Consider the following 21,842-nt stretch of genomic DNA (forward strand, 5'->3'; position numbering starts at 1 on the left):
CCATCTCGGCGCGCTCCTTCTTAGAGTAACCTCGTTTGTTGTTTTCAAAACTTTGCTTTGGGGAGGGGGAGGGTGTCTTAAAATACCTAGGCAGCTGAGCGAGACCAAGTTTCCATTCCCAGGATTGTGCAATAAGGCACCGTGGCCAAAGCAACAACCCCTTGCACCCCTTGCCCCACTCCTCTCCCGCCCCCCCCAAAAAAATCTGGCAAGCTCTCTCCTCCCGAGAAACGGCCATAAACAAAGCCACGTGTCCTCCCTCCCCTCCCCGGGCGCGGGGCGGAGTTTGCGCGCTTCTTCCGGCAACAAAGAGCCACCAGCTGGCCCGGATAAATACAGACGCGGCCGGAGCCCGGGCAGAGAGAAGCGATCGAGGGGCCTGGTTGTCGTCCAAGGGGTGGTGGAGGGAAAGCGGCGTCCTAAATAACACGATACCGTCTAGCTCAGGCGGCATCTCCGGGTTTCCCTTCTTGGCTAACCGAGGCGTCGTTAGAGCTTCTGCTTTTGGAGGCAGCCCAAGGCGCGCTCTTCTCTTGCGCCTTTTATATTTTTATTTTATTTTATTTTATTTTAAAAAACCGGCGGGCGTCTCTCTCTTTCGGTTGCCCGCAATGCCTTTTCTGGGGCAGGACTGGCGGTCGCCGGGCCAGAACTGGGTGAAGACGGCAGACGGCTGGACCAGGTTCCTGGACGGGAAGGAGCACGGCGGCTGCGACAACGAGAGGAACAGGTGAGATGCGCGGTGGGGAAGGGGTCCAAATGGCTTTTAAGGTAGCCTCGGAGTAGAAGCCGTGGAGGATGGGGAGACACTCGGGGCAGGAACAATTGAGCAAGGAGGAGAAGCGGATCTTGGATGGGGAGGCGTATTTCATATATAGAATAGAATTCTTTATTGGCCAAGTGTGGTTGGACACCCCAGGAATTTGCCTTTGGTACATATGCTCTCAGTGTACATAACAGAACAATAAAATATCAAGAATCATAAGGTACAACACTTAGTGCTAGTCATAGGGTACAAGTAAGCAATCAGGAAACAGTATCAGTACAAATCATAAGGATACAAGCAACAAAGTTAGTCATGCAGTCACAAGTGGGAGGAGATAGGCGATATATATGGGTGGTGTGTGTGTGTGTGTGTGCCATTGCAAAAAAATAAATAAATAAAAAAGCAACCGTACCACCAAGAACAATGCAGGATGCTTTTGTCCCGAGCTCACGTCATGTTTTGCTCCAGTCTGTTATGCCTTTTGTTTTTGTTTCTGGCGTCATCTGGGCAGGGAGATCTTGCAAGCTGAATTTAAGCGAATAACAAGCCAGGGGAAAGGAGGAACCAACCCGCCTTGCTGCTGCGTCCCCCACAAAACATCGGTTGGCTTAATCCTACTGTAGTTGATAACATTTTACCTTTGGCTTCAAGATGCCGGTCCCAACTGGCCTCCCCTTAACCTGGTATGGGTTGTCCAGATCTTTGGGGACTATAATAACAACTATGATCCTGTTTCCCTGGCCCCGTTTTTTTCCCCCCTTTCTTTTATGGATTGGAAATTGTGAGACCTGTAACTTCTCCGCAGCTGGTTCAGGAGAGGGTGATCTAAAACAGGGTCTCCAACCTTGGCAATTTTAAGGCTTGTGGACTTCAACTCCCAGAATTCTGCTGGCTGAGGACTTAAAAGTTAAAGTTGCCAAGGTTGGAGACCCCTGATCTAAAATGTTGAAGGTGATGCTAGCTTCTGGTAGTTAAATCTCCAGGTTCAATGATTCCGTAATTGTTCCTAAGCTTTAACTCAGTGTGTATTGCTGCTTTACTTACTGAGAACAAGTCAACATTTGGAGAACTAGAGCAGTAGTAAAGGAAATAATGGGACGATCAGAATATCCGAAGCTTAGGGATGTCTCTAAAACTCTTTCGAGCAGTAGTAAAGGAAATCATGGGACGATCAGAATATCCGAAGCTTAGGGATGTCTCTAAAACTCTTTCGTAGACTGGAAAACATAGAATTATGTATTTCATTGTAAATTTTCATGAACTTCAATCATGGTAATTAATTCCAGTGTTCCTCTGTATTTTCTAAGGAAATAGGTGCCCTTGACCTATTTAATTCGCCATGCCACTATTTTTTAAAAATTGAAAGTCATTCATGAAAGTCATGATATGCTGTCAAGTATCAGATATCCCCACCAGACAAAAAAAAAATTGATGTGTCCTCCTTCCTGTCATCTCCTGTCCCCTTCCATTGCTCTTATGACCCCTGCCTAAAATGTACTGGTTGTATCTCAGTGTTGGTGAACCTTTTCGGCACCAAGTGCCGAAACGGGAGCGCTAGAAACCGGAAGAGCAGTGCGCATGTGCAGGAACGCCAGAAACCGGAAGAGCAATTCTCCTGCACACATGCACACGCCGGGAAGCTGAGCTTCCAGTTTCTGGCATGCGCATCGGTCACATGCTCTTCTGGTTTCTGGTGTGCGTATGCACACGAGGACCAGCTCACCAGCGCACATGCATGTGCTGGAAACCAGAAGCTCAGCTTCCCAGTGTGTGCATGTGTGCCGGGGAGCTGCTCTTCCAGTTCCCACTTCTCCCGTCCGTGCGAAGACGAGCTGGCCAGCGTGCATGTGCATGCCGGAACCTGTAAGAGCAAAGGGTGACGCCTGGTGTGCCTAGAGAGATGGCTCTGTGTGCCACTTTCGGCACTTGTGCCACAGGTTTGCCATCACTGTTTTATGTAAATCTGATCCTCCCGATTGATGGTCTGAAGTCTGAGACCCAATACCGGCAAGAAAAACATGGATTGAGCCATCCCTATTGCAGTGGTTCCCAAACTTGGCAACTTTAAGACTTGTGGACTTCAACTCCCAGAATTCTCCAGCCAGAGCTGGCTGGAGAATTCTGGGAGTTGAAGTCCACAAGTCTTAAAGTTGCCAAGTTTGGGAACCACTGCCCTATTGCATGACAGTGCTATCACAAGGAATATGAGTTTGGTGTTCCACTCATGAGTTCCTGGGAAACAAGTGTGCTGTGAAGACATGTGCAATGTTCTCTTTGTTGTTATAAATGAGCTCCACCCATTAAAAACATGACTGTCTCCCTCGTGGAAGGGCAGCCTGCCAGCATGCTTGAGAGGTGTCACCTTCAGCTACAAGTCGCATAACCAACTGGAGGTAATGGGAATTGTGGTCCAAGACTCCCTAAAAGGGATCATATTTAATGGCGAGGATCTCCCAAAGACTGAGTTCCCAAAATATTATTGGGCTGGAAAATGAGCTATCACCTTATGGCACTGGTTGGTTCCATTGGTAAGACAGTTGAAAGATACAATGGGCAATAGAAATAATCTGGGAGGAAGAAGAGCCACAACCTAAAGGTGCCTTTTTCAAAAGGCAACTGGACATTGTTTTCCCTTGAAGACATTTTGCTTCTCATCCAAGAAGCTTCTTCAGTTCACTTCTCCAGAACTGAAGAAGCCTCTTGGATGAGAAGCAAGATGTCTTCAAGGGAAAACAAAGTCCAGTTGCCCTTTAAAAAAGCACCTTTGGGACAAATAACTGAGAATCTCCATAGACAAGAACCACATCTAAAAACAACAGTCAGATAAAAGAAATTTGAGTCTGGGGCAGAAATGTAAGTTGAGAAAACATCTCAGAGATGAATGTCCCTAGTTGAAGATTGAAGATAAAAGGCGAGAGGAGGAAGTTGCAAACCTGCAAGATTCTGCCATGGTAACTTTATAATAAAAGTAGCATGAGCACACATAACTCTGGCGTCCTTGTCTGATCTACCTTAAAGGGCTGAGAAAAAGACAGCAGAACTACAAATCTCCTCCACCTCTAGGTCTCATTTAGCTGTGGATGATGCTGGTTGTAGGCTGGTAAATCCTGGGCAGTTGTAATCTAGGGAAGGCCTGTAGAGCAGTGTTTTTCAGCTTTGGCCACTTCGACGTGTGGATTTCAACTCCCAGAATTCCCTAGCCAGTATGACTACTGGAACTCTGGGAGTTGAAGTCCATATGTCTTAAAGTGGCCAACTTTTTATAGCCTACAGCTGCCCAGCATGGCTAGCTGGGGAATTCTGGGAGTTGAAGTCCACACGTCATAAAGTGGCCAAAGTTGAGAAACATGCGAATGATAATAACAATATACCAATAACCGGGTTTGCAGTCCAGTTTGGGCAAAGTATTTTGGATTTAAACAGATGTTGGACCAAATCCTCACTTAGCTTTTCGCTAAAATCCTTCTGAGCACAGTACAGTTTGTTTCAGAGTTAATAGGCCAAAGACTTAGCTTACATCTTCGAAACAAAGTTCATTAAATGTGACGACGTTGACTTCTTTACACAATAAATAAGTTGTCTGCAAAGGACAGAAACCAGGCTGCCGATTGAAACTTTAATGTGGTCAGTTTTTGAGGGCTTCATTTCTGCCTCTCCTGTTCTTATTTTCCAGGAAAATGTCAGTTTAAATAAACTCGGGGTTAGCTTTGCATCATAATCAGCGGGCGGCTATTGTGGTGAAATACCCATCTATATATTTTTTTTAAAAGAGAGAGAACGTCCCCAATAGTTGAATTTTGGCTTAGTTGTGTTATCTGTTCAGTTACAAGCAATCGATCCTGACAGTTACGTGGTTTCAAGGCTCCCTTATTGAGAAGTTGAACTAAACAAAATGGGCCCGAATCTATTTTTAAACTCTTGAGAGCTCTGTTGCTTTAATATGTTTAGTTAACAAAAGTCTGTATGGGTATTATAGCAGGTCATTCTGGTTTGTTTTGCTTGGCATGTGACTCAGCGTCGGCCAGTTAAACAGTAATCTCTGTTTGCGTATTAAACCCTCCTCTGCATAACGGCAATAAAATTATTAAGCGCCGACCAATCTCGCTCCAGGATTCTTTGTGTCTTGCGGTGACTTTCGCATCACAAAGAAAGATTTTGCATCCCCGTCCGGTCCAATAAAATGAAAACCAGAAGAAAACAAAGCTTTCATAGAGGACTAGTTACTTTCCCCAGAGTTTTTCCTGTTTTGATGCAGAGCTCTTCAGAACAAAATGAAAAACAATGACTTTGTGTGAAGATTAGGTTACCTAGTAGAATCTACAAAGTTCTTTTAAAGGATTAGCCCCAACACATTTTTGTTTGGGATGCTAATTTTATAAACGGTGCATTGTTTTGCCACCGAAACAATGAAACAGCGAAATTAATTGCAACTTTTTTGAGGCGAGGGCCTTTTGTGGCTAAGTATAACAGTCCCTGAGAACATTTATTGGTAGTTCATATAAAAGTTCTCATCCTTTAAATCAACATTTTGTCAATACAGACCCAGGTGAGATTTTAAATTTATGCAATATCGCTGATTCATCCTGTGTGACATAGATTCTTAGAAGGTCAAATTCTGAGGTGAAATACTAGTTTGCACTTTTATTAAGCGCTTCAATTTGCTGCTTCTGCTGGTTAAACCAGTATTGCAAAATTTTTTTAAAAAATGGATAACTGATCTGATGTCATGGAAAGCACTTTTGTGTGATTAATCCAGCTTCTGTTGGTTTATATGAGCGATTCTACTGTGGAATGCTGTGTGGAAATAATCTTATATCCCCAACCTGTGTCAGAGTCTTTTTTAGCAGGCACACTAACTTGGTTGATGTTAATCCAAGCATATGTCAAGGCAGCCTATTTTCCTTTCTTCCTAATCCGAATAAACTCCCGGAGAGTCAACAGAATTCTGAAGATTCTCAGCAGTTAGTATAAATTAAAACATCTGTCTATAACAGTTCCAGCTGGAGATTTTGGAGCAAGATGCCCTGAGTAAGAGGTCCCACCTCCCCATTTTGAGCACACTTATCATTGTCAAGCAAGGCAATGTACAGGAATTGGGATGTTGCCTGCCTGTTAAAATGCAGCCAATTACAACATGGAAAGGAAGAGTTATGGAAAATAGTGGTGGTAGTGGTAGTATCAGAATAGCAGAATTGGAAAATACCTTGGAGGTCAAGTAGTCCAGCCCCCTACTCAAGCAGGAGACTGCATACAATTCCAGACAAATGGCTGTCCAGTCTCTTAAAAGCATCCAATGATGGAGCACCCACAACCTCTGGAGACAAGCCATTCTGCTGATTAAATGTTCTCACAGTTAGGAAAATCTCCTCTTCCCTTCCCTTCCCTTCCCTTCCCTTCTCTCCTCTCCTCTCCTTTAATAATGGAACATTGTCATAATGTCACCCCTAGTCCTTCCTTTCACTAGATTAGACACACCCAATTCCTGCAACCATTTTACATACTGTACGTTTTAGCCTCCTAATCATCCCTGTTGCTCTTTTCTGCACTCAGATAGGGTCCGCAACTTGGGAGTCCTCCTGGATCCACAGCTGAGTTTTGATCACCATCTATCGGCTGTGACCAGGGGGGCATTTGCCCAGGTTCGCCTGGTGCGCCAGTTGCGGCCCTACCTGAATCGGGAGGCTCTCACGACAGTCACTCGAGCCCTTGTGATCTCTAAGCTGGAATACTGCAATGTGCTCTACATGGGGCTGCCCTTGAAGAGCACCCGGAGACTTCAGCTAGTACAGAACGCGGCCGCGCGAGTGATAGTGGGCGCACCTCGGTTCGCCCACATAACACCTATCCTCCGCGAGCTGCGCTGGCTGCCTGTAGATCTCCGGGTGCAATTCAAGGTCTTACTTACCACCCATAAAGCGCTCCATGGTAGTGGATCTGACTATCTGAGAGACCGCCTCCTGCCAATAACCTCCCTGCGTCCCATCAGATCGCATAGAGCGGGCCTCCTCCGTATTCCATCCGCCAGTCAGTGCCGACTGGCGACCACCCGGAGGAGAGCCTTCTCTGTTGCTGCTCCGACGCTATGGAACAATCTCCCCGTGGAGATCCGTACCCTAACCACAGTCCAGGCCTTCCGCACAGCCCTCAAGATCTGGCTAGCCCGTCAGGCCTGGGGATAAATTTTCTTGCCCCTCCCGAATGCTGAGTGAATGTTGTGTTTTAGTACTTTTTGTTATCTCACATTTTTTTTCTGTATTTTGTCTTTCACTCCCCTTCCCTTACTATTGTAAGCCGCCCTGAGTCCCCTCAGGGAAAAGGGCGGCCTATAAATGTTAAATAAAATCATAAAAAAAAAAAAATCATAAATCACTCTTTCCAGAATCCGTACATCTTTTTTATAATATGCTGGGCTAAAACGGGATGCAGTATTTTAAGTGTGGTCTTTCCTTCCTTGCTTGCTCAGGGAATTCGGAAAATAGGTGGTGAGAGTACAATAGATGAACAGGAAGATTGGAGTCCCTGTGTGAATCTATTCATTAACACCTTCTCAGTGATGATGGCTTCTGACTTCACCTCGAATTTCTGAAAGTCATCCGTGCTAGTGACATTTCAAAATAGTCTTTTTAAGATGTTCCAGAACCTATCACATGATGTTGAGCAATACAGTACTGTTGAGTAATCTGAGCAGGTGATATTTCAATGCCCTGGTAACATGCCCAGTAAACAAAGATATAGTTTCAGCTGAAAATAAGGAGTAAATTGGTTCCTGGGAGACAAGTATTGCCTCCTTAGATAACATCTAGACCAGTGTTTCTCAACTCTTGTAATTTTAACATGTGTGGACGTCAACTTCTAGAATCCCCCAGCCAGCATGGCTAGCTGGGAGTTGAAGTCCACACATCTTAAAAATTACCAAGATTGAAAAACAATGATTTAGACAGTATTGTTCTTCCTGGATTCGAGTTACAGCTGCTCCGGTTAATGATTTTTCATTGCTGTGTCATCAGTTACTATCAAGTATTATATGAACAAGTACATTTGTGTAGATACATCAGAATATTCCTGGATATTCTCTAAGCACTTGTTGATGCCCTTCCTGAAAATTATGCATTTTTGGATTGGCTGTATACAAAATGCCAACATAAATTCACTCCCAACTCCACATCAATAGCATGAAAAGAATATTTCATGATTTGATGATATGGTTCCTTTCTTTAACAGTTAATTGAAGCAGAGGACTGGAAATCAAGGCACCTTATTTGATTGGTGATTATCAAGATAGTCATAGATGCAATAAACTCATATACATGAATTTGGCAGTTGTACATTGGTGGTGAGGGACAGGGAGAGACAAATATTTTTGCCTTGGGATATCATTAGTATCCAATAGTTTACTGCTATGTATATGCACTTTTACCTTCCAAGTGATTATAATGAGCATAATAATATGCAGGTAGTCCTTGACTTATAACCATTCATTTAGTGACCAATCAAAGTTACAGTGGCACCGAAAAAGGTGACTTATAGTCAGTGGTGGGATTCAGGCAGTTCGCACCACTTCGGGAGAACCAGTTGTTAACTTTCTGAGCAGTTTGGTGAACTGGTTAGTGGAAGAAATAATTAGGGAAGAGAACTGGTTGTTAAATTATTTGAATCCCATCACTGCTCATGACTGGTTTTCACAGTTATGACTGTTGCAGCATCCCCATGGTCACATGATCAAAATTCAGGCACTGGCAACTGACATGTATTTATCACAGTTGCGCTGTTCCAAGGTCATGTGATCCACAACTTGTGGCTTTCCCAGCTGACTTCCAACAAGCCAACTCAATGGGGAAAACCAGAATTCCTTAACAACTGAATAATTCCCTTAACAATTGCAATAATTCGCTTAACAATTGTGGTAAAAAAAGTTGTAAAATGGGGTGCAACTCACTTAACAACTTTTTGGGGCTCAATTGTGGTTGTAATTCATTTCTTATGAAGACCTGGATATGGTAACCTACAGATTTATAATAGATTTATTATAACTGAAGGATGGATTATATGTTGTAGGAGGACAAAAGTTAAAAGTCTCCATCTCTAAAACCTGGGAAATTGGCCCCTCATTTCAAACAGATTTGCTTGCTGAAGTTAAAGCTAAAGCACCACATTTCCTATTTCCCTTTTGCAATTGTTTGTTGTTAGTATGCAAAGAGAAAATGAGAAAAGCTCATGTTACCGGACTGTATTCCTGTGCAATACGTTCAGTTTTGAATTTATATTGCTATTTCAATATACAGAAACTCTTGAGCAAGAATCTTTCCCGGGTTTTAATCAGATTTTGGAGTGGAACAGTTTTCATATATCAACACGAATATTAATTCTAATAATTAAGTTAATATTTGTGGCCCAAGCTTTGTCTTTGGCATCTCGGATCACTTGTAAGAAGGACCAAGGCTCAGTTTTCTAGAAAACATCTCTTTTCATGCATTCTCTTCCCCTTTCCTTTTATGAAGCAACGGCCTAAAAGACTTTCAGGGGAATTTGAGAAGAATGATGTCCAATTCCCATCTGTTAAATATAAACATGAGTCATGTGTTCTGTCCATGTGTTTGTCTACACAGCGGAAGAGCATCGAATGACTAAGTTTACTGTACCATCCAAGTCAAACCACTTCTTATTCTTGCTTGTTGCTTTAGAGTTTAGACAACCAAGAATGAGATTGAATACAAATCCATAAATTGTCCAGGAGGTTCAACAACAGAGTTGCCTGTGAATAGGATCTTGTTACCAATGTATGCAGGAACACGATATCTTTGTAGCCAAAGCGATGGGTCAGCTTTTAGGGAAGCACTTAAAAAAACCGATAACAGCCTTGTAACGAGAGAGATAAAACAGGCTGCAATGTAAATAAGAACATTTGCTACTGAGGGCTAAACAATTATAAATAGAATTTTTGCAAAGTTAGCCTGACGTGAAATATAGTTTTATTTCGTTTAGCCTGAAATACTGTAAAACTCTTCCCAAGGAGTGATAGGTGTGCACAATCCTGCATTTTGTGACGATTACTGCAGTCCCAGAGGTTACACATAGTCCTTGACTTACAACTGGTTTTTTTTAGTGACCATTCAAAGTTACAGTGGCAATGAAAAAAAAGGGACTTTTTCACATTTATGATTAAAATTACGGCATCCACCTCATCCAAATTTGGAAGCTTGGCAACTGGCATGTGCTTATGATGGTTGCAGTGTCCCGGGGTCATGCGATAACCTTTTGTGACCTTCTGACAAGCAAAAGTCAATGAGGAAGCCAGATTCACTTACAAACCGTGTTAAGCAAGTTATCTTAAGCAAGGGCAGTCATCCGCTTAAGAACTGTGGCAGGAGAGATCATAAAACGGGGCAAAAGTCACTTAGCGTCTTGCTTAGAAATGGGAATTTTGGACTCCATTGTGGTCGTAAGTCAAGGACTACCTGTAATCAGTTTGTACTTGCATGATTTGCATGAACTAAATAGATCCTCTATTTTTGCCTCTGTACCACTGGTGGGATTCAAACATTTTTACTACCGGTTCTGTGGGCATGGCTTGGTGTGCGGGGCTTGGTGGGCATGGCAGGAGAAGGATATTGTAAAATCTCCATATCCTCCCTACTCCAGGGGAAGGATACTGCAAAATCCCCATTCTCACCTGATCAGCTGGGGCTTGGGAAGCAGAGAATAGATGGGGTCAGAGGTGGTATTTATACCGGTTCTCCGAATTGCTCAAAATTTCCGCTACCAGTTTGCCAGAACTGGTCAGAACCTGCTGAATACCACCTCTGCTCTGTACTTCTGAGTAGAAAGGCAGTGGAAAGTAGATGCCTAAATCAAATGTAACTTCCTGGGTCTTCATTCTTCCTAGATGTGTAGACAGCTTTAGTTTCACATTGCTTTCCCCGGTCATCCACTTTGCAATCTCCTGCTCGCAACTGAGTATTTTTAGACCCTGGAAGAAGTCTGAATTGCAGTTAGCAAATATATGAGACATGAGTGTAACCATGCCTGAAGGTATCAGCGATATATCTTAGATGTGACACAAGCAGGAAGTTGTGACATCAAGTGAGCCAGAAGTGGTTAGTGGAAGGGCACGATTATTGCCCTAAGGTCATGAGTCTTGTGGTGCAATGATATTTAATGATTGTTACGATTGCAGAAAGCATCTGGGTTTTTTTTTTTTTTTTGGTTGAGAAAATGGCAGCTGGATCTTGTATCAAGAAACATCCTTCTGAAGACGAGACATTTTCTGGAACTGCTTTATGGTTCAACTTATTTATAGCTAGTCTTTAAAAAAACACCTCTAGATAATTCTTTTAACTTTCTTTTCCTTCCTGATTGCAATGGACCTTGAAATAACGGACTGTCAGAATGGTGTTGATGCAAAAACCAGGGATCAGAGTACATGGGCTTTGTATTTCTACCTACTTGCAAAAGAAATGCTTGAATTTCTTATAAGTTTGAAGATACTGCATGGGCTGCCCTTGGTTTGGCTGCCACGATGGAATTGTGATATTGAGACAAAGGATGGGGAACCTCTCTGGGGTCCTCTATAAGGATTCTCCTCTGTTCCCCAATAGGCTAACAGGGTAGTTGGGTATTTCCCATGTATTTAACCACTGAAGTGGTGAAGTTAGAAGAATGGTGTAACTAGACAAGATTATGGGGCTTACATGAACTTTCAATTCTGCCAATTGCTAACTCTGTTCACACAATATATTTAACTAGGTCAATTAAAGACCTGGGGTCTACATTTGTAGTTTGAACCAAGGTTAGTGTCTAAAGGTTTTGTTGTGCTCCCACCCCCCCACCCCCCCAGCAGCCAGGGTAGCTGGCAGCCGATTCAGACACTGAGGAGGTTGGGGAGGAACATGGGCCAGTCCTGGAGTCTGGGGAAAGAGCTGAGGATGGGTCTTTCAGATCAAAGAAATGAAATCAAAGTTTCAATTTTTTTCCACCTCAAGCATAAAGTCCAGAAATGGTTTCCAAGTAGAACCAAAAGTACTTGTGTTTGTTTTTTTGTTGTTGTTGATCGAAGCAGTCAATTTAGCCATCTCTGCTATTTTTTGTGGCATTCTCAATGTATGCAGGGTTGATTTACCCAACCTCCACACCTTTAAAAGATTTATTATCTAAACTATAAGTAGGGAAAAGAAAGGGAGGGGCAGCAAACTTTGGGAAGAGAGAATGTGGCAGATCCTGTTAGGGTATGTACAAAGTTTTATTGTAGAAGATAAAGAGAGTAAGCCACGTTGAAAAGAAGAGTTTCAAGGAAAGAGAAGAGGAAAAGGAAGAGATGCGACACATAATTGTTGAGGGAAAAAATTCCTTTGCTTAAGGGGAGGAAGATAGAACTGATAAAAGCTGTGCTAAGAAAAACCTGAAAGAGCAGAGATCATAAACAAGCAAGAATGGTGTAAACATATCCTTCTTAATCATCTTTGCATGATAAACTGGGACTGTAAAGATAAAACCGAACTGTAAAATGCATTTCAGATAAATGTAGCATATAAATACGTAAACAACTCTTTAAAATAAATATTAGAACCAACCTTTATTTGACTTCCAGATGTATTGTAATACAAGCCCTATTGCCTTCAGCCTACACACACCTAGAGGGTATCAGATTGATGAAGACACTAAAAACTACTGGCATGCAATACAGGAATTGAAATAATAATTTTAAAAAATGGCCTTTGGTTTCAGTAGGATCTTAGGTGTGAATGCCTTTGAGTCAGTTTTCACTCCTAGAGATTGCCTAGATAGGTCCTTGCAGACCAGAGGTGGTATTCAGCAGGTTCTGACCTGTTCTGGAGAACCGGTAGCGGAAATTTTGAGTAGTTCGGAGAACCGGTAAATACCATCTGTGGCTGGCCTCGCCCCTATCTATTCTCTGCCGCCAAGTCCCAGCTGATTGGGAAGAAATAGGGATTTTGCAGTATCCTTCCCCTGGAGTGGGGAGGGAATGGAGATTTTACAGTATCCTTCCCTTACCAGGCCCACCAAGCCAAGCCCACAGAACCGGTAGTTGAATCCCACCACGGTTGCAGACTTCAGGCAATATTTCTTGATAATATTTTCAGTTGTGGTCGGCAGTAGCATTCTTTTTAGGAGTGAGAGAGAATGAATGACTCAAACTCACCCAGTTGGCTTCATATCTAAGGTGGGATCATCTTCCTGTTCCTAGTCTAGTGCCTTACATTACTACCCCAAATCGGGGCCTAAGAACACTGAATATAGAGAAGATCCAGACCTATAGTTTGATAGAATAGAACTCTTTATTGGCCACGTGTGATTGGACACACAAGGAATTTGATCTGGAACAGAAAAGCAATCAGTGGGAGAAAGAAGGGATTCCAACTACCTTGGATGTGAAATTTTAGAGGAAAGAAGCCATCCTTGATGAAAGTTTGTAGTTGTGAGATGGCCATTTGAAGAGTAAGGCAATTCTGCAAGGCTTCCATCATCCACCCCACCACTGTTTTCTGACTCCATTCATGATTATTAATGGTTCCCAAGTACCCTTCCTCTGAGTTAGCAACTATTTCTAAGAAAAAGAATTCCCTCTGGTCTTTTAGAAGAGGCTGCCATGCAGTGCCGTTTTGGGACATACGCCAACATAATTCTTTATGTTTCTATTCCAACTCCTTTTTAGGAAGGGGTGGAGGAGTCTTCATGAAAACAAATGTATAAGAGATTCAAGATCTTTTCCCCTTTTCTTGTGTCATTTCCAGTTACTGCTGGAAAGAGGAATTCAACAAGGAGAACATCTTCCACAACCTGAACTGCGATGTGGCTGCAAAAAAACGAAAGAAGGACCAGCTGAACAATAAGACCAGGATTCAGTGTAAGACACGACCTATAGAAATATATTAGAATATTAAACTAACAAGAAACAGCTTCAGTTGGAGGGAGAACTGAGGGGGGAAAAACACATATTTCTCACACCCTGAAATGGTTTTTGCAACTCTTCCAGAGGTTTCTGGAGAGATTTTGCACTCGGATTTTGACCTTAACCAGAGAACTTGGAGTCATTGCAATATGAAGATGGATGACTTTGAAACTTTGCTCTGTGTGCAATGCCTTTGCACTGACATTTATCGTCATTTGTATTTGGCAGAGATGTCCCCTTTCTTTCCCACCAGTGAACTGATCTCAACTTTTCACAACTCTGAATGTTTGAACAGGAGTTTTTATACCCCTGTTTTTGTTTCTTAAAAACAGGGGTATCCTTTGTGTGGGGGGAAGGATGGTGTTCATAAAAATCCAGATGGGGGAACTGAAGGCCTAACATAATTTCTGAGTACAAAGTATTTAATGCCTGTATGAGTTTAAACAGAATGTATTTTTCTTTGAACAGATTTTCACCAAGAAAAATGGATTTATGTACACAAGGGAAGCACCAAAGAAGTGAGTACCCATCATTATTTTAAACAAATAATCATTTTCCTTGAAAATTTCCCATCTCTTCTGTCACTGTTTCCATCGAATGCAGTTGATAACATGGACTACATGCCTTTGACAAGTGATGGTGATATGGGTATAGTTTACTAAAAGTGCTAATTTTTGACTGGCTGCACTTTGCATTTAATAAAAATGTTTTAGATTAGGAGAGTCCAACCTTGTCAACTTTAAGGCTTGGCTTCCACTCCCAGAATTCTCTCACCAGCATGGCTGACTGAGGAATTCTGGGAGTGGAAGCCCACAGATCGTAAAGTTGCCAAGGTTGGACATTCCTGTTTTTAGACCAATGTTTCCCATCTCCAGCAACTTTAAGCTGCAAGGACGTCAACTCCCTGTCAACCCTGAAGTTGATCTGGCCGGAGTCATCTTGGAGCTTCAGTGCTGTCACACTGGAGCTGAGGAATAGGGAGGGGATTAGAGACAGCTGAAGCTGTGTAGTAAAAACAAAATACTTTCTCTTGAGAACCAAGGACATTCTCACACCAGGCGGGAGGAAGGAGGAGTGATGTCACCAGACCAGCAGATGCTGCCTTGATTGGGCCATGTGACTGATTGTTTGGGGTTGAGGGAAAAACTTTTACTTTTAATTAGGTGAAAACCAAGAGGCCCCTCAGAGTTGGTTTTCACCAGATCTGTGCCAATGATACCGTGTTTCCCTGAAAATAAGACAGCGTCTTATTTTCTTTAGACCCCCAGAAATAAACGCTTGGCCTTATTTCTGGGGAGGTCTTATTATTTTTGAGGTGCAGGAGGCGGCGAGCGTAGTCATGGCTGCTGCTGTGTGGCAATATTTTCAGGAAGGGCTTATTTTCAGGGGAGGGCTTATTTTAGCGCATGTGCTCAAAAGCCCAATTGGGCTTATTATCCGGGGAGGTCTTATTTTCGGGGAAACAGGGTATTTCCAATGAAGCTATTATATATACATTATTTGTCATTGTACATTTGCACATACAATGAAATTCATGTAACACCCAGAGACCAGTCGCACACCTATAACAATCCCCAAAACACAACCCCACCCACCAAGAAAAAAACAAACTCAGCCCCTGAACCACCCAAACATCTACATAACAGACCAAGTAGTGCTGTCTAATAGCTCACTGATGGTGACCCTTTAGTACATTGTTGAGTGCAATTATAGCTCTGGGATAAAAACTATTCGGAAGACGTGTGGTCCTAGTTTGAATTGTTCTGTACCTTCTGCCAGAAGGCAACTGTCTAAAAAGATTGTAAGCTGGATGGGAAGCGTCTCTGAGGATGTTATGCGACTTCCTCAAACAGCAAGATGTGAAGATGTCATCCAGGGCTGGTAGCTGGAGCCTGATGATATTCTGGCCAGTTTTAATAATTCTCTGTAGAGCTTTTTTGTCTGCCGCAGAGCTGCTCCCATACCATGCAAAAATGCCGTATGTCAGGACACTCTCAATGGTGCTGTGATAGTAGGACAGAAGTAGATACTGAGATAGATTTATCTTCTTTAGCATTCTCAGGAAGTACAGCCTCTTCTGTGCCTTCTTCACAAGCACGTTAGCATTCATGGTCCATGAGAGGTCCTCTGAGATATAAATGCCCAGAAATTTAAAGCTACCAACCCTCTCCACCTCCTCGCCATTTATGTACAATGGTGATAAATGTACATCTCTCTTCTTCCTGAAGTCAATTATAAGTTCTTTAGTATTTTTGGTGTTAAGTGTAAGATTGTTTTCTTTACACCACAATGTCAGCCCTTGTACTTCCTTCCTATAAGCAGACTCATTGTTCTTATCATTGAGCCTCACCACTGTTGTGTCATCCGCAAATTTAATTATTGTGTTGGTGTTATACAATGGGGTACAGTCATGTGTGTACAAAGAATAAAGGAAGGGGCTTAGCACACAACCCTGGGGGGCTCCTGTGCTTAATATCACAGTAGAAGAATGGTGAGATCCCATCCTTACTGACTGTGGCCTATCTGTCAGAAAATCCTTTATCCACAAACAATTCGTTCTGATTCATACTCAAATTGGACATTTTTAGAAACAACCTGTTGGCTAGAATGGTATTAAAGGCAGATCTATAATCCACAAATAGCAACCTTACATATGTTCCCTGTTGTTCCAAATGGTTTAATACAGTATGGACAACAATAGACACAGATTCTGCGAGGTGGCGCAGTGGTTAAATGCAGCACTGCAGGCTACTGCTAGATCAGCAGTTCAGCGGTTCAAATCTCACCGGCTCAGGGTTGACTCAGCCTTCCATCCTTCCGAGGTGGGTAAAATGAGGACCCGGATTGTTGGGGGCAATATGCTGACTCTCTGTAAACCGCTTAGAGAGGGCTGAAAGCCCTATGAAGCGGTATATAAGTCTACTGCTATTGCTATTGCTATTCATCAGTTGATCTATTCTTGGAGGAATCCACCTGCCTCAGAGTTTTTGCGTGCAATGGATCTATTACCTGACATGTCTACCTGACATTAAACCATCAGTCACATGGCCCAATCAACACTGACACTCCCATCATTCTCCTACTGCCTAGGGAATTCTTGGAGTTGAAGTCCCACATCTTAAAGTTGCTGAGAATTGAGAAACATTGCTTCAGAATGTACTCGTTCAAATTAGAACTGAGAAAGAGCTGGCCTACTTCATCTAAGAGCTTGGAAGAATAAACCTTTGGTGATCTTAAAACTTCTCCAGATCATGATTATTCAAAATTGATGGTATATTTCCCTTTGGTGCTGAGATGGGAAGCATATATCATAAGCACAGTTTTAAAAATGATCTCCCATGAGCGCCCAAAAATGGACAAACTTGGTCTTGTCCATTTGCTTAATTTGGAGTTCCCCTCCTGATTCCTTTTATGGGCATTTGCCTATGTAATATAAAATAAAAGCATCATTTCTGCAGCATGACAGTTCTAAGCCCCACAAAGAAAGGAATACTGCCTAGGCAGGTTGGTGATCAGCAAATCCAGGCCAAGAAGTCTCCAGTAGAAAGGTAGAATCTTCCCCTGTGATTGCTGCATTGGAAAAAAACCGCTCTTAGTGTTAGCTTTAATGAAAGCCGAGATCCTGATTATTTCTGAGCCTTGAAGTCAACCATACTCAGTTGTTCTACAGATCTAATTCCAGACCGTCAACCCTTTTAGTTCTGATCAGAATAGAAAGAAATCACTCATGTATTTCATTCTCTCCTTTAGCGCCATGGGTATTGCACCCTGGGAGAAGCTTTCAATAGACTGGATTTCTCTAATGCTATTCTGGATTCCAGAAGGTTCAACTATGTCGTACGGGTGAGTGTCAAGGGATGGTTTACTCCATTGAAGCAGTTCATTCAGATGTGGTAGTTTTTGTCCCCAGAAGATCCACAGATTAGAGTAAAATTAAATTAAATACACTGATAAAGAATCAGTAGACTATAGCTTTTAAGATGGGGTAGTCATAAAATGTGTATGCAGATCTGACATAAACGTCATTTTTCCCTCTGTCTTTCTCAGTCTCTGTCTGTCTGTCTGTCCATCTATCCATCCACCAATCTGTCCGTCCATCCATCCATCCATCTATCTAATTTCCATTTATTTTATGACCTGGGATAGTTGTTTAAAACCACTGTCCCTGGCAGTAGAGATGGACTTGTCCCTGGGCGAGATCACACGGCTTGCTTTAGCAGGTCAATTACAGAATCTATGGCTGCATTCACACAGAGTAATACATTTGCTTGGTTGCTTAATTTGTGGCTCAGCACCATATTTTGCCTGGCTCTAAATCATTGATTCATTAAGTCAGCATGTGGGATAAAGCTAGACATGAAACAGGGGTAAGAAGTAGGCTTGAAGGAATTGTTTGCATGTGTGAAGGCTTAATTGCAAGCATTGCGGAGTTGTTGTTAGTTGTGAAGTGGTGTCCGACCCATCGCGACCCCATGGACAACGTTCCTCCAGGCCTTTCTGTCCTCTACCATCCTCTGGAGTCCATTTAAGCTCATGCAGACTGCTTCGGTGACTCCAGCCAGCCATCTCCTTCTCTGTTGTTCCCTTCTTCTCTTGCCCTCCCTCTTTCCCAGCATTAGGCTCTTCTCCAGTGAGTCCTTCCTTCTCATTAGATGGCCAAAGTATTTGAGTTTCATCTTCAGGATCTGGCCTTCTAAAGAGCAGTCAGGGTTGATCTCCTCTAGGACTGACCAGTTTGATTGCCTTGCAGTCCAAGGGACTCACAGGAGTCTTCTCCAGCACCATAGTTCAAAGGCCTCAATTCTTTGGCGCTTCAGTGATCAATTTAAAACCCAAGAGAATTAGTGGAAGACTTTATTTTTAAGAACAAAAAATACCCAGCCCAACCTCCTGGATTGGTTGGGATTATAACTTCCATCCTGGAAGAGAATTCGGGGAGGGGGGGGGGAATCCCAATAAATTTGGAAGGCAAATTTGGAGACTAGCGAAGGCTAATTGAAACCTTTTATTGAAAGACATTTCAAAAGCTACTGATAACTTCTGTTTTAAGATTGAAAGCTCAAGAGCATCTGGGTTTGGTAATATGGTTTATCGAATCCCAGAAGTATATATCATCATTTGCTATGGTTACAAATAAGTCTCTGTTCCAGAATAGTTCCAGGTCCTAAATCCATCCAGCACCTGTTTTCCCCCTTTGGCTTAAGTCTCAAGTTTAGTTCTGGCCTAGTCTTGTTATGCGCTCCCATTTTTCCATTCCCCCCCCCCCCCCACCTCCCTGAATTGAATGTTGTAGGAAAGCCAGCTGGCAGGTCAAAGCTGTTTACACATAACTGTCATCCTGCTTAGTCATTGTTGTCGACTGCTTTAGCTTTTCACTTCTAGGAGAAAGTTGTGGCTGGCAGATTGCCAGAACCAGTCAAGTCAAGGGCTTCACTGCAGACAAACAAAGAGATGATATACAGCCTTTTGGTCATAGTTCGGGAGCCAGTTATATGTTGCTAGATCGAGAATGCCAAACAAAGACTCAGTTGCTTTTCATTTTATCAGTCAAAAACAATCCAGGGGTCTTGTGACAGTGACTTCTCTCTGAATTGTACACTAAATAAAATAATTCCTAGCACGTAGATTATAAACAGGTTGAAAGAACAGGCAGACTGGCCCCTTCGTCTCGGGATGACTCTGTAACTGTTCTAGGCCAGGATTTGTTTTAACGATGGGTTACTGAATTCGTTGTGCAGTCCCGTCCCCCCCAACCTATTGCTAGAAACCCTGGCTGACATTCTGCAACAAATCCATAAAAGCTCCGAATTTTAATTTAGGAAACGTTCAAGCTAGACGTATAAAAATGTAAGTGTTTATTTAAATTCTTCTTGAATTGAAATAAATCTTTCATTGCTCGTTGCACAAGAACAGCCAAGGGCAGTTGTCCTTTATTAAAGTCATTTCCTGAAGAACTGGCATGGTGTATTCTGGCCCGTGATACTGAATTTTAAATATTCAGACAAATCAATTACTACTTTTGTTTTTAAGTAGAATTGGTAGGAAGAAAAAAGGAAGGAGCATAAACATTAGAGGATCGCCCACAACCTGCTTTTAAAATTTAGTGGCAGCTTTTGAAATCACAATTGCTTACTGCAACTATTTATGGGAGGAGGGACCAATTGGTACAGGTTTTGTCAAATTTTACTATATTGTGTAGGAGAAGGAGCGGCAGGACCTGGAGGTGGAGTCAAATGTGCAATCAGCCTAGAATCTCTACGTAGTCACAAACAGACTAAGACCAAACTGTCTTTAATTCTGTTGATCCTTATCTTTCAGTTGAGTAGATTCTTGTGCATAAGCACCTTTAGTAATCAATCAGTTTAAGTGGAACTTGATGTGTGGTCCTGAGCTTTTGTGCCTGATAGTTGCCTAGTTTGAAAAGCACCTCATGCTGTAATTAATACAACTTGAAAGAAGCACTTCCAAATTGCTTCATTGCAGCCAAGATGGAATGGCAGGGTAAATCCAAAGCTTTGTTCCATTTTCAATATACTAATTTGTGGTAGATCTTTTTTTGGAATGATAGATGACAGGATGGCTGCAAGAGTGGAAGGGAGACTGCTATAGGTACCTGGCTATTAAGCTAGATTTGGCCGCCCAAAAAACATCACTAGAAAGCAAATACATGAAACGGGAAATCCATGAAATACATGGATACATGGAATACATGAAATCCATGGAAGGAGGACATATGGGGGTAAATCCGGGGTGAAATTCAGCAGGTTCTGACAGGTTCTGGAGAACCGGTAGCAGAAATTTTGAGTATTTGGAGAACCAGCAAACATCACCTCTGGTTGGCCCCAGAGTGGGGTGGGAATGAGATTTTGCAATATCCTTCCCCCAGGAGTGGGGAGAGAATGGGGATTTTGCAGTATCCTTCCCCTGCCACACCCACCAAGCCACATCCACAGAACTGGTAGTAAAAAAAATAGACTTTCACCACTGGGGTAAATGATGATATGTAAGGTCATCCAGATTCTGCAATTTACAACCTTGCATAAAATCTCGTGATTTTAAGATGTTGTGATGCAGGAATGCAGTGGCATCATTTACTTGAGGAAGTCATCACAGTTTGCAAGTGAACTGCGAGTGAAAATGCAGTTACATAATTCATCATTTTGGGGATGATATCACAAAGTGTACACTCCAGGATCATTATGATGAGGAGAGGATATTTTTTAGTTTGCCTTTTGGTGAGTGAGAGGAGACTGGACAGTCACTTGTCTGAAATGGTAGGTCTCCTGCTTGAGCAGGGGGAGGGGGGCTGGACTACAAGACCTCCAAGGTCCCTTTTAGCTCTGTTCTGATTCTGAGTGTTTGTAAAATGACTCTTTCTGCCTGAAATGGCTCAAAATAACTTACAGAGCATTTAAACCACCATATCTAAGACAGAGACAGATGGCAGCTATTTTGTCCTTTTAACATGTATGTTCAGCCTTCACCCAAAATGGGGGTTTCGTCCACCTTTACTGGAGCATGGCACCCAACATATGCTCTTGAGTTGTGCATGCTCTTGTCTTAGACCGTGCCCAGTTTAGATATAAATGAGTAGAAATGCATGTGAGAAAGCATTCTTGGTCAGAACTGTGATTTCCTGTGGGGCTTCGAAAGCACACAGTTGTGGTGAGTGCGAGCATTTGATTTTATTTTTGTCAAGTCCCTGGTGATTCATAAAGATTAAGCTGATTACTCTCGGCATTGGGTAGATTAGCCAATTAGCTGTGACTGTTTTCTCAGCTCCCTGGGTTTATATTATCAGTCATGTGCCTATGGAAGGTATTAATAGAACGCCCCATGTGTGTTTTCCATTGTCATTCAGAATTGGGGAGAACGATAAGCAGGAGTTGACCAGTCCTTAATACCACTTTGCTGTCATGTCCACTGTTGAAAGTACAATTGAAAAGCATATGCACATTTTCTATAACAAGAAGGGAGAGAAGGACTTTTGGCTCTCTCTCTCTCTCACTGCCATCATGTAGATTCATGTACATTTCTAAACAGATTAAATGTCAACCATCTGTCTATCTTTGTCTTCTGTTTTAATGACTCGGCTTGGTAAGTAAATCTACCAGAAGAAGCCAATAGATTGTAATTATTTTAAATCTTGCATCTGCCTTTTCCCATAAT

The 21,842-nt window shown here is 42.5% G+C and overlaps 1 protein-coding gene across 1 annotated transcript in view; it reads left to right on the forward strand.

The window, feature by feature from the left end:
• Positions 1 to 343: 343 nt before the first annotated feature.
• FBXO32 (F-box protein 32) overlaps positions 344 to 21,842 on the forward strand; it is a 32,324-nt gene continuing 10,825 nt past the window's right edge. Inside the window, exons 1-4 of the mRNA XM_087706714.1 lie at positions 344 to 730; positions 13,516 to 13,628; positions 14,142 to 14,191; positions 17,424 to 17,516. Coding sequence (XP_087562840.1) covers positions 612 to 730; positions 13,516 to 13,628; positions 14,142 to 14,191; positions 17,424 to 17,516 — 375 coding nt within the window. The 5' untranslated portion in view covers positions 344 to 611. The remainder of the gene's footprint in view (positions 731 to 13,515; positions 13,629 to 14,141; positions 14,192 to 17,423; positions 17,517 to 21,842) is intronic.

Source organism: Thamnophis sirtalis, unplaced genomic scaffold, assembly GCF_051295495.1.
Source record: "Thamnophis sirtalis isolate CommonGarterSnake01/CBP01778 unplaced genomic scaffold, rThaSir2_p1.2 scaffold_2, whole genome shotgun sequence".
Taxonomy (NCBI): Eukaryota; Metazoa; Chordata; class Lepidosauria; order Squamata; family Natricidae; genus Thamnophis; species Thamnophis sirtalis.